The sequence below is a fragment of the Passer montanus genome, unplaced genomic scaffold (genome assembly GCF_014805655.1).
Source record: "Passer montanus isolate IOZ18808 unplaced genomic scaffold, ASM1480565v1 scaffold91, whole genome shotgun sequence".
Lineage (NCBI taxonomy): Eukaryota > Metazoa > Chordata > Aves > Passeriformes > Passeridae > Passer > Passer montanus.
Window position 1 is genome coordinate 342728 of NW_024374479.1, and position 12512 is coordinate 355239.

Sequence of the window (12512 nt, forward strand, 5' to 3'; positions counted from 1 at the left end):
AACCGTGTGCATATGAATATTATGTTTGTTTCTCATGTTGTTGCTGCAATATGGATAGTATTAAATATGACGTACTAAATAACAGACATGAGATATACTGATTATTAAGAAGGTTCCAGTTTTTATATCATATTTTTCCTTAATTTTGGTAGTAAGTCATCACTGATGTTAAAATAAATTTCATTATTTCTCCACAAGAGAATGCGGAAAAAAATAGAAAACAGGAAAAAAACAAACTGCTAATGCTTTGCTTCTGATATAAAGACACAAAGGTAGTATATTAGTTCGAATAGGCTAGTGGATTTGACCCATGTTTAGTAAAATGAGTACACAGCAAGACGAAGCTTGGTTTAGTCTGGATTTTTATGTTTGCATGTATTTGCAATGATGTCCTGCATTTCCAGAAAACAGTTACTCCTTGGACAGAAAGACAGAAATTATAAGTGTACAGAAAATAAGTTTACCCTGTAAAATGTTTGGTTTTAGTTTCCATTCCATAGCAAGAATTTCTTTCTAAATCTTAAAAAAACCCAGCTACTGCTGTGATTAAGGTAATTTAAACTAAAGAAATGCAAGATACTATGAAACTTATGTCAACACTCGTGTTCCTGGTTTCCCTCTGTAGCAGTCCATGCAGAAGCATAATAATCTAATACTTACATTATTATATAATCTAATATCTCCAAAGAACAAGATGTTGTGTACTTTGGTACTTCTAGTCAACATCTTTCTATTATTTAACCATTTTGCTGTATTTGTTTTACAGATTCTAAAATGGAATGGGGAGGAGAGTATTCTTTTGATTCTTCCAATTTAGACTGCTTGTTACATGTTCTCCCTGGAGAATTGGAATTCCAACAAATCCTTAGTGATCTTGATGAAAAAATAAAGAAGAACTCTTACAGGTAAAGAGTATTTTATTTGTATCCAAAATACTAGTGAAAGTCATTGCATTTGGGAAGAAATGTGGTTTAACTTACCTTTCTTTTCTAATAGTAGGTTAAAATTCTGATAAATATTTCAGCAGTAATTTTATTTTAACCACTCAAGCATTTAAGAAAATTTTAATGCTGTATAATTATTGTGCTATAGTCTTTCTTTCTATGGTATTTTTAACAGTTATATCATCTTAACCTTAGGTTCTGTTGAAGTAGGTGTGATAGTGAAGGAAGAAAATGTGAATTCCCATGACAGCTGTATTTTCTATTACTATGAGATAGAATTTCCTACTAATGAGATAAATTTTTGTTGACTAAAAGAACTACAGAATTTGACAAAAAGCAAATTCAGTATGTTGTTTAGGCATTTCTAATGAAAGTAGAAAAATTAATTCAGTTAATATATGTATATTTTTTTCTTATACGATCCATTGTTTTACAATTTCAGTTAAAACTTTTGTGCTGCAATTACACATTTTCTTTCTACAATTTATAATATATTTCTTAGTCCACCTCTTTGTAACATACTGATTTCCAAAAATCAGTGTTACAGAAAGAGTAGAGTACTAAAAAAGTTTGTTGTTGACGCACATTTTTTTGCATCAATACAAAATAATCAGCTCTGGGTTATGTACCTTATTTGTGGCTTAACACTTTAGTACCTTTGTAATACTTTCATCAGCGAAAGCTGCTCTTAAGCAAATAAAGTTTTTGTCGATTTTAAAAAATAAGTATACAGTCAGACATATGGTAGGATTTTCTATTAAATTTTGAAAATGCTCACCTTTGTGAGCATCTTTAAGTATGAACAGTGCATCTTAAAGTAGGATTTCAAAGAACATCCGTCATGACATCTGTTTTAAGATTGTATCATTTTAATGTAGCCCACGTTTGTCAGTGGTCTTTGCTCCCAGACAGCTTCTGCAAGGATGGAAATAAGCCATTGCCATACCTCACTGAAAACTGATTTAGATAATTTCTCGGTTATTGTCAAGGTTATGCTAGGCTAAGAGTTTTTTGGGGGGGGATATTTCTATTAGTCTCCCATTTTCATTTAAAAACTTAGTGTTTACTAAAGTATTTGCAGTACTAATAATCCCACGGTAGCAATGGTAGTGAGGATCTGGTAAATATGCTGTTATGGACCACTGCATAATACAATTTCATGTTAGAGTTTTCCAGCTGTTGACATGAGCAAAATGTAGATACTTAGAAATTAGTTTATGTCATAACATAGTTAATTACACAGGTAATTAAGTTTCGTGTGTCTATGGTATTGTATAACTGGAAAAAACAGCATCAGCATTTTTAGGATAACTGTTGTCACCTCTTCAACTACGAAATAAAAGTAATTTTGTTGTCATTCTTCAGAGATATCCTGAGACTTAGGAAGATTATTCTCAAAATGAGCCTTTAGAACGAATGCTTCACTACTGTTTCTTGTTTTAATGTGTGAAATATGCATGCTGCTTGTTGAGAAAACATCTGACTATGGGAAGGGAAGCCAGCTGTTCATTCTTTTAAGTGGTACTTTATAGCCACTTAGCATTTTATGTTACATTTTATATTAACATCATCACAGTGGAAGTGTTTGTATGTCTTGAAGGAGGCTGATTGTCAACTGTTTTACCTATCTAGTCTTACAAATTAGAAGGAAATTTTACTGTAAGGTTTTTTTTACAGTATATTTTATTAAAGGAGAGCTGGAATTTGGATTAGGATGTGATACACAGCCATGCAGGTCAGGAAAAATTTCTGCTGAATTGACACTTAAGCTAGCTTGACCCTTATTTTCAAAAGGAAAGACATATAGTAGCTCTGTAGTTACCAGGTGCTATTTTGCTCCTGTACTATGTCAGTTTCAGAAAGTTGACCGAATTTAAAATAAGATGGACAGCAGCTGGTGCGACTTTTAAATTAAAAGGAGTCCTTTTATTCCTAATATATTAGAGGTGGCATGGAATGAAATAATTTTCAAGTTACCATTGATCTTTCTAAGTGGTATTATAAGAGCAGCTCTGTGTGATACAGTGATGCAATTGAAATACAATCCATTTTTCATCAGATAGATTTATGCTTTCATTAGACCACAGAGAATGAACATAATAGTATACATCATATGTATGTATTTAAAAATAAAACATTGTGTAAAAAATTATGAGGCAAGAGTGTATAAATCATTTGACTGCTCATTTATTGCCTTCTAACTGAATAGGTTTTATAAAATTGTGTGACATGACAAATCAGATATGGTTTTCGTTGAATTGCCTTCAGTATTTTTGTACTGTACCAATTCTATTTGGTGCTGTAACAACAACAAAAAAAGCCATCTGTGTGCAATTGTGTTATATGTAAATTTTAATGTAGTAAGTGGTTCATTCATTCACTGTTATTTAACAGAACTCTTATTACACTTTGAATGTTAAGTTTATTTTTAGAGCAGTTTATAGAAGCAGGTGAATATGAACTCTCAAAACGATCATCATTGCTGGCCAGTTTTGAGTACAAGGGTAGTCTCAAGGTTATTCTCAAGTGTGAAGTTGTGTTCATCAGGTTGGCCTTTTGTCTTCATTCTTTCCTTTCACAGTTACTTTGACTTTTACTGCTCATCAAAACTGAGGATTTGGATTATTTTTCCGAATTGGTTGTTTAAGAATTACTAACATTTCACGTGTTAGCAATTCACAGAATTAAACTTGCAGCTTATATTATATACTTCTAAGCAGGAAATACAGTACAGAGCTTGAAGCCAAGCCTATAGTTCATAACTCGAAGTGGTTGCTAAGCATGAGGTTTCTTCAACACTTGATTTTTATTTATATATTCAATTTTTTCGTTAGTAAGTGCTGCCTTTTAGTTGTGATAAAGGAACAAGATTTTATGAGACTGTAGGACAGTAGGAGATACTCTGTGTCTTCATCAACAGAACAATTGCTTAGAATTCAACACAATAATAATTTTATCTCTACAGCATCCTGGAGACTATAAATTTGTGAGGCTTTTCACAAAAGCCTAATCTGATAAACTTTGCACTGGTTTAACACAGCCTGGTTTTTTTGGGGCGGGCAGGAGAGCCACAGAGGTGCTTTCTGTGAGAAGCTTCTAGAAGCTTCCACAACGTCCAACAGACCCAGTCTTTTATGGCTCTGAAGATGGACATGCTGCTGGCCCAATCAGAGAAGTTGTCAATGCCTCTGTGATGACACATTTAAGAAGAAAATCCGCACAGGAGCAGCTTTTTCTCAGGGGTGGCGAGGCACAACCGCCAGGACTGTCTTGGTGCTGCAGACACAGCCATGTGGCTGCCGCCGTGGCCACTACCATTTCAGCACAACCCACGGCGAGCTCTCCCTGCCTGGCTACCCCTACCAGCCGTACTGCAGGCAGAAGGGCAGGGGCAGCAGCTTCTCCTCTCTGGTGCCCCGCAAGAAGAGAAGCATTGAATGGTCCCAGCACCACGGCAGCTGCACCAGCTGGGCTGCGTGGCTGGCAGCGGAAACATGGAGAGCGATTCCCCCACACAGAACCTAGACAAAATCAACTTTTCAGCGCTGCGAGATCCTGCAGACATCTTTAAAAAGCTAGAATTTGTTGGCAATGGTACTTAAGACCAGCAATTTTTTTCCTAGTCAGAGAAAGAGGAGGAAGTGAAGACGAGGAAGCAGACAACATGGTGATGCCAAGATCAGTGAAAGGAAAGAGGGAGAGGAGGTGCTCCAAGCCTTGGAGTCGATATTTCCCTGCAAGCTGTGGGGAGGACTATAATAAAACAAACTATCTCCATGTAATCCATGAAGTCCATGGGGGAATGCAGAGATCCAGTTGCTGCCTGTGGGAAAAGTCATCATGCTGGAGCGGGTGGATGCTGAAAAAAGCTGTAATCCAATGGGAGACATGAAGGAGAGAGAAGGACCTTGTTTCCAGAGACAGAAAAAAGAGGGACCTTGCTTGCAGACTAGAGCAGCTTATCCTTAAAGAACTACACCTCGTGAACTAGTGACTCATGCCAAAGCAGTTTTGGGAAGATTGTCTGGCCCGTGGGAGGGACTCACATTACAGGAGGAGGTTGGGCAGGACTGCTACTTATGAAATTGGAGCCACACTGGAGAAGTTCGCAGAGAACTGTTTCCCGTGGGAAGGACCCCATAGCATAGGAGAAGAGAGACTCCTCTCCCTAAAAGCAAACTGAAGTATTTCAAGTGACAAACTGACCAAGCACCTGCATGCCCTGCCTCCCTGTGCTCTCAATAGGAAGGAGAGACAGGCTGGGGGGAAAAGGTGTTTTAAAGGCTGATTTTACTCCTCATTATCCTCTTCTGACTGTTAATAACAAGTTTACTTTATACCTTTAAGTTTGATCCTGTTTTGCCCTTAGAGTGTTTTCTCCCAGTCATTATCTCAACTCATTAGCCCTTTGTTTTGGTTTTCATGGGTGCCTGGCATGCTGACTGGTGTCAAACCATGACAAACTTCAACCTGACCTAATTAACAGCAGTTTAGTCATAAGGATTTTGAAGGTCTATTTTGAAGGGCTGCAATGGGGTCAGTGCTAGTAAGTGCTTATAGCATTGCATCTTTTCCCATCACCATTTGATATAAATTGTGATAATTATTTGAGAACTAACAAGTTCTTTATCTTGTGAATTATAGATCTGGAAGGTGTCTCGGTAAGGATGTTAGTCTGACATGGTCCAGCTGTTGATCATAACTTTGCTGATTTGCCAAGAAATGCTTGCCAATATCAAAACAAAGAGATTGAGGAGTTTCAAACAGCATATTAAGTCAAGCTATCTCATTCCATTTTCCAGTATTAAAACTGCTGTGAAAAAGGGCTTATGTGTTTTTAAACTGAGATGTGCTGCAGGAGTTATCTTTCTGTCTTATTTTGAAGAAAATCTTTGCTTGTTCTGCTCAGGAATTTTCAGGAAGCAGTTTTGCCTCATATTTCTGTGAGTCAAGAGATTTATCAAAATCTTGGCTTCTTCAACCAAAATCCCAAGAGTGGTTGAGTATTTGGGAGAATTTCAAAATTTGGGCTAATTGTAGAGGAAAAAAACATTATGATTTTATCAGTTTTACTCAGACTTAATATTTATCACAGCTTTGAAAAATACTTTTACTCTTTTGGGTTAATGTAGCTGGCTTGTTGTACAATGCGTTACTTTAGTGTTTAGCTGAGAATTTGATGTTATTACAAACTTTGTCAGAATAGTGGTTGGCTAGTGTAATCACTTTAGTGGACCAATTGCTAGGAATAAGTAAACAAACTGAGAAAGGAATGTATTTTTTTTCCTGTGCAGACTGTGTTGTCTTTGTGCGTAATCACTGAGTCTGGGTTAGTTGTTCCATAGCAACTTGCTAGCTGGGCAGCACAGTTGCTCAGAAATTGGCTGTTTATTGACACACGATGTCTTTATTCAAATATTCAATTATTATCACTGTGCCAGTACCTCAGGTGGTTAATTAGCTGTCATCTACATCTACAGAAGCTGTAATAAAATCTTTGACTGCCCTGTAAAGTATCCCATTTCATTTCATACGAGCATATATATGAGATGATGGGGTTTGAACCCTTATTTGTCACTGTCATGTTTTAGTCAATGGAGTTGAAAAACTCATGTTTCACTGCCTGAATTCTGAAATAACTTACCAAGAAAAAGCTTGCATCTTGTGACAGAAATATCTCGGGCCTTTAAAACAAGAATGGAAATTAAAGGTGTGTGGGCAGTGGTTCAGTTAGAAGTGACTGTTCTTATGTGGTTAAGCTGTTGAGTAACTTTATCTTGGTAAAGTGTAGCAAAGCCATCACCATTCTATTTCTTCTGGTTTCAATAATACAGGTACTTTACAGTTGAGAGTGGATATGTTTTGTAAGGAACTAAATTAGAGATATGCAATAGTTTTCAAAGTCCTTTAACCAGGTGTTGTGTCTTTATTTTATATCTTTGGGTTCCAGATCAAGAGAAAGTTTAACAATGAAAATGTCTGTGTGAATTACCCTGCTAAAAGTCTTTCTGCAAATTTTTTTGCTGCTCACAGCAGCAAAACACAAATACACAGACTTCCAAATTATAAGACTTGTTTTTTGTATGAATGTCCTATACCTCTAGCAGTCAAGGTTTTTAATGAGTAATAACAGTAGTTTTCTAACACTACTTGCATCTTTAACAGCAGTGAAAACAGTGATCTCATTTATTTTGAAACAGTCTGTTTTGAATAAAAGACGTGTAAACTGATTCTAAAGCTGTGTTTCCATGAATGTGAGGATCATAAGAATAAAGAACATGAGGTTAAAAGATAATTTTACATTATAGCTTAGCAGTTTAATTTAACCAATGTCATTGCCATTTTATGGCTGCTCCTTATGCTAGATGAAATAAATTGAAATGTGCTTGTTAGAAATTGAAAGGAGTTAGAAGATCATACTTCAAATTACTCACAGTAATCTTAGACAATGGCAAATGATACATAGAGGGGGCAACCCTTATTCTGATACCATACGTTTCAAAATAATGTTGTGTTGACCTTGTATGATAGTATAATAGTGCTTACACTATCAGTTCCATTACAGTACTTTTTAAACTGTTTGTTCATTGATAAAGCCACTTAAAAAGCATTCTCTCCAGATGATTAGGCTATTTGTAAAAACTATCATTATCTTAATAAATAAGAGCACCTAAGAGCTCTTACATTGAGATCGTCTCTCTGCATTGTGGGTACTTACCAAATGTTTGTCCAGAAAAACACTCCAATGTGGACACAGATAATATAACACAACTTTGCTTTTGTTTGTTAAAGAACTGCAGGCACCCTCACCTGTAAGAAGGAGAAGGTGTTTCAGTCACATAATTTTCACCTGCGTAATGGTATGTTAGGAGTACTAACCGCAAAAAATATGTGCCCACAAAGGCTCAGGGTGCTACTTGTGTGGGACTAAGCATTTGTTTCTTGAAAAATCAGTCAATTAAAAAAAAATTGCAAGCATAACTCTTAGGTTTCTTTGCTACAGTGATGGTTATGTTTTTTCTCTGAGCTTTTACATTTCACTCCTTTCTTAGTAGTTTGGTGACTGTTTTTTTTTCTCTTTGTGTCAGAAGAGTTCCACAGGTTCAAAAAAGTAGACTGAGTCATCTGTGGACAAAAAATTTATTGGGGTCATTAAATTTGTATGTCCATAGTATGTATATCATGTCAGTTGACATCATCTAGGTTAATGCCTCAGTGTGTTCAAAGAAAGAGCTAATTTGCTACTCTGAACATAAAAAAAAATACATTTGCACTTAATGAAAAAATATTACTGGGAAAAAAGGAATCTAGCACTTTATATGGCTTTTAAAAAATTGTACTTTTAAGAGAATTAAATACATTAAGCATATTTTTCTCATCAAAATTACATTTTTGTTTGGAGTTTCTGAAACTTTAAGAAATTTCTGTTCTAAACCAGGAAATCAAAGACTCATTCTACCTACACTGGTATGAAATTATAAAGTTTTTGATACCAGGCTAGATGGTGAGAATAATTTTAATCATATTTAATAGAAGTATTTTTTTTACTTTAAATGCTTGCTTTCTAAACTCAGATAATACACTTTTTTTTTAAAAAAAAGGTAACCAAATTCCTAAATATTTAATTAATGTAATTCATATAAAGGAGTAAGTGACTATAATTAACCATGTTCTTGTATTACTGAGTGTTGACAAAATTCTTAGCAAGTTACAGCAGTGGTTTTGAAACGCTGTTTACCTACAGTATTGTGTATGCTGTAAATAAACAGGATGAAAATATGTTTATTCAATCAAAAACAGCTTTAGTCCTAATTAAATGTTTATTTTGGGAGGATAAAAGGATTAAATAAAATGAACATAGTTATCATGATTTTTACTTGTGGGGGAGGTAATGAGCAGGGTACTGCCACTGAAGTCTATGCTTTTAATACCCAATCAGTATTGAGACCAATTACCAAAATGTCTGATCTTGAGAAGGCTGTAGCTTATTCATAGCTTGTAGTTTGTTAGCTTGATTCATATGTCAAAGGTAAGTGTAAAATTCACTCATAATAGTAGTACATTTGCACAGATTTAACAATAGTCTTTTATACTGCACAATGCAGTAATCTATTTGGGTATGTTTGAGATACATCAGCACACCACAATAAGAACCTTTGATAGTGTCCCAGGAGCCAAGGTATATGAAGAAGGCATTTAGTTTCGTAGTCCCGGGAACAGATTTCACTAACTAAAAAGATGCTTGCCAATCCTTCATCAAGTTTAGGATTGGAATTAATGGCTGAGCTGTGAACCCCAGTTTTGCCAGAATCTAAATTATTTTTTTTCTCACTGAAACGGTATAAAATATTAAGTATTGCTATTGGGAAAAAAAATGTAGACATGAAATACCAAAAAGGTGTTTTTGTTGGAAAATAAATAGAGTTAGATTGCTTTGGATTTTTTTTTGTTTTGTTTTCACTTAAGTATCCACGCAAGTAGAAATAAAATAATTCTGAATGTTCAATTGTTCTTGTGATCTTTGCAAATGAAATCATTGTAAAAACCTAACCGACACATCTGGTTTCATAAAAAGAGTTATGATTCTAGATGAATGTTAAGGAGGGGATGCGCTCCTTGAAAACAAAGTCTGTTTCCTTTCAAATATTCTAATGACAAAACAAGAAAGAAAATATCTGCTTTCTCAGCACAACTGGCTCTGAAATTATTTTCAACAGTTTCTGTGATGTCAGTGGATCTTTAAGTTATTAATATATCTTATGTTTTATAAAACAACTGCTGATTGATAAAGGAGCGAAATGACACATTCACCTTTGAATGCGGTAATTGATTCAGTTAATAGTCTTTGCTTTAGCAAATTAAGACACCAAGGACCAGATATTAGGTTGGATAATGTCTTGTTCATTAACTACTTCATTAAAATGAATAAGATTGTTTGAAAGTGAAGTCATACGTACTCTGGCTGAGGATGGTACAGTCTGGCCTGAAGGAAAGTTTTTTTTAGCTCTAGCTCAACAGTACTTAAATGTTGTTAATTCTGCAAATTCAGATCTTATTTTGTGAGGGTAGCTTAATCTGCGAATAAGAAGGATTAGAGTTACCATAATTTTAAGTAGTTTTCTTTTTAAAATATGGCATATATAAAATACTTTTGTCTCCAAATAATGTAGAAAAATCCTGTGATTTTTTTTTTTTTAGCATAGAAAAGTGTCTTAAGGATCTGCAATCGGACATAAATGAAATATGTACTGATGAAGTACTACAAAGCACAACAGACTGCATTCAGTGGCTAAATAGCTACAATTTTTGTTCTCTCAGACCTTCTTCTACAGACCATGGAGAGCTGCTGGAGTTCCTTAAGACCCTGGTAAAAACTGTTTATTAAAAACCTTAGTGTTGGAAAATTGATTATACGGTTGTAGGTGGGGAGGAGGGTGGATGAGTTCAATTAGTTTTCTCATTCCAGCCTTTACTGTTGTGAGGATAGTTCATAAATCCATGTCTGCAGCAGGGTGTTGTTTCCTTTTGATCATGCCTTAAATAGACAAACTTGGAACAAAATCTTTCACAGATGCTACCATATGTTCAGCACTGCTTGGATTGTTTTATAAAACACATGTTGGTAAAAAACCATTGGAAATTACTGTCTACACTGAGGCTATCAGTGTTACTGCATGTTCTTCACTTCACTTGTATCAGTATGAATTTAATTCATCTAATGTATATGATTGTCATTTATGCATTATTTAAGCATAAACTTCCTACTTGCTGTGTGGCTGATGAGGTAGGTGATAGATGCCCCATCCCTGTGGCAAGGGATGTTCAAGGCCAAGTAGTGCTGAGCTCTGAGCAGCCTTATCTGGTTGAAGGTGTCCCTGCACATTGTAGGAGGATCGTACTAAACAAGCTTTTAAAAAGTCCCTTCCAATCCAAATTATTCTGATTCTACATTTCCCAATGAGAAATGTGGGAGCTACATTCTTTGTTCTACCGAATTATGCAACTAGATGCTACCAGAAATCAAATTTCACTTCAATGAAATTGAAGAGTATTAGAGAGTATTTTTATCCAAAATTTTTATTGAAAGCTTGCATTTGAATATATGTGTGGAAATTCGAAGTCTGGAAAATTGAATTGGCAAGGTAAGAGAAAATTGATCGCTCAGTAAATGATGGTCTTCAAGTTTATATATAATGTTTATATATGTGTGCATTTGATATGACACATGTATATATGAGATCAAAACACATAAACAGTATCCAGTGATTATTCTTGGTCACTTCCGTGTCATGGTTTAGTTGTAGACCATGAAGAACTTTAGGCTCAGATTCGCTGTAATGAAAGAGGAAAACTGTAGAGAAGGGGAGTGTTTTCTCTGGCTAGAGCACGAACTTGATAAAATCAGCTCTTGTTTTTTTTAAATTCTTAGAACTCTTGTTGCTCTTTCAATCACCATTGATTTCACTGGATATTGATCTGTATCAAATGAGGAAGTAAGAGATACCAGGTCTTTAGTGTTCATGTGGTGAGGAGTGATTTTGTTCTTTTCTGACAAAGTTGGTCAGTATGAATGTTGCTGTTAATCATCCCATTCAAGGATGTCAGAGGCTGTACACTTCATACTTGATCTAGATGAAATTAGAGAATCCCAGAAAAAGCTGACTATGATGTTCTTGTTTTCAGGAGTCTTTTGTTATTCCTCTTAGTCCACTTAAATCCTTACTGTATTCCCTCAGAATGTGGCATGGCACTGATGACTTACTTGTTGTCCATTCCATGCTTACTTCTTCCTTCAAGGTCTATTCAAGCCATATGCCTGAACACCAGGTGGCGACATTTGTTTGGAAAACACTAAAATGTCCCCATTTTATATAAAATGTGCTTTCCAGCTCTCCAGCTTCCCCGGAGCTTACTAACTGCATGACAGTCTTGCTGTGAGCTGTAGTATCCAGTTAAACCTTGAGAACGGCTCTGTGGCAGGCTGTTAAACAGACAGCAAAGTGAGAAGCCTGGAAGTCTCAATTCTGCAGTTTATCCTGAAAACACTTTTGGAGCTCAGCAACTTTCACATCACTATTTCCAGGCTTATGGCTTCTTAGATAATCCAGCCTGTTGTGTAGATGGAATTACAGATGAAAAATCTATCTGTACTGTCTGTATCTGTAGTACTGACCATACTACAGTCTGTCTGTAAGAAGTTATATTCAGTTCTATAAACAGGTCTGCAGTAAACTATATTTTCAATAATATTCAGCATTAATGAGATTATTATGAACTGACCTTTCTTAAATATATATCTCTATCCATTGAATTAATTAGATAATTTCTTCTGGCATGCTTTTAATTAGATATATATAATTCATATTCAATAACAGGAGCCTTCTTTCTACTTCAGGACAATATACCTATTCATTGTTATAATTTATTATGTGTATTTATTTTGTTAGGAATTTTGTTAAAGCTGGTGAGACAATTGAAAAACAGTACAAAGTTCTTTCTGGGCTTTGCTTGGGGTGCTATATTTAGGTTTATTACCTAATAATTGTTATTAGGTAATAAACCTAAATT

At 35.2% G+C, this 12512-nt stretch overlaps 1 protein-coding gene across 1 annotated transcript in view; it reads left to right on the plus strand.

Annotated features, from left to right (window-relative positions):
- Window positions 1–12512, plus strand: part of KIAA0825 (KIAA0825 ortholog) — a 231488-nt gene that overhangs the window by 37173 nt on the left and 181803 nt on the right. Inside the window, 2 exon segments of the mRNA XM_039695659.1 lie at window positions 767–905; window positions 10143–10311. Of these exon segments, the coding sequence (XP_039551593.1) occupies window positions 767–905; window positions 10143–10311 (308 nt within the window).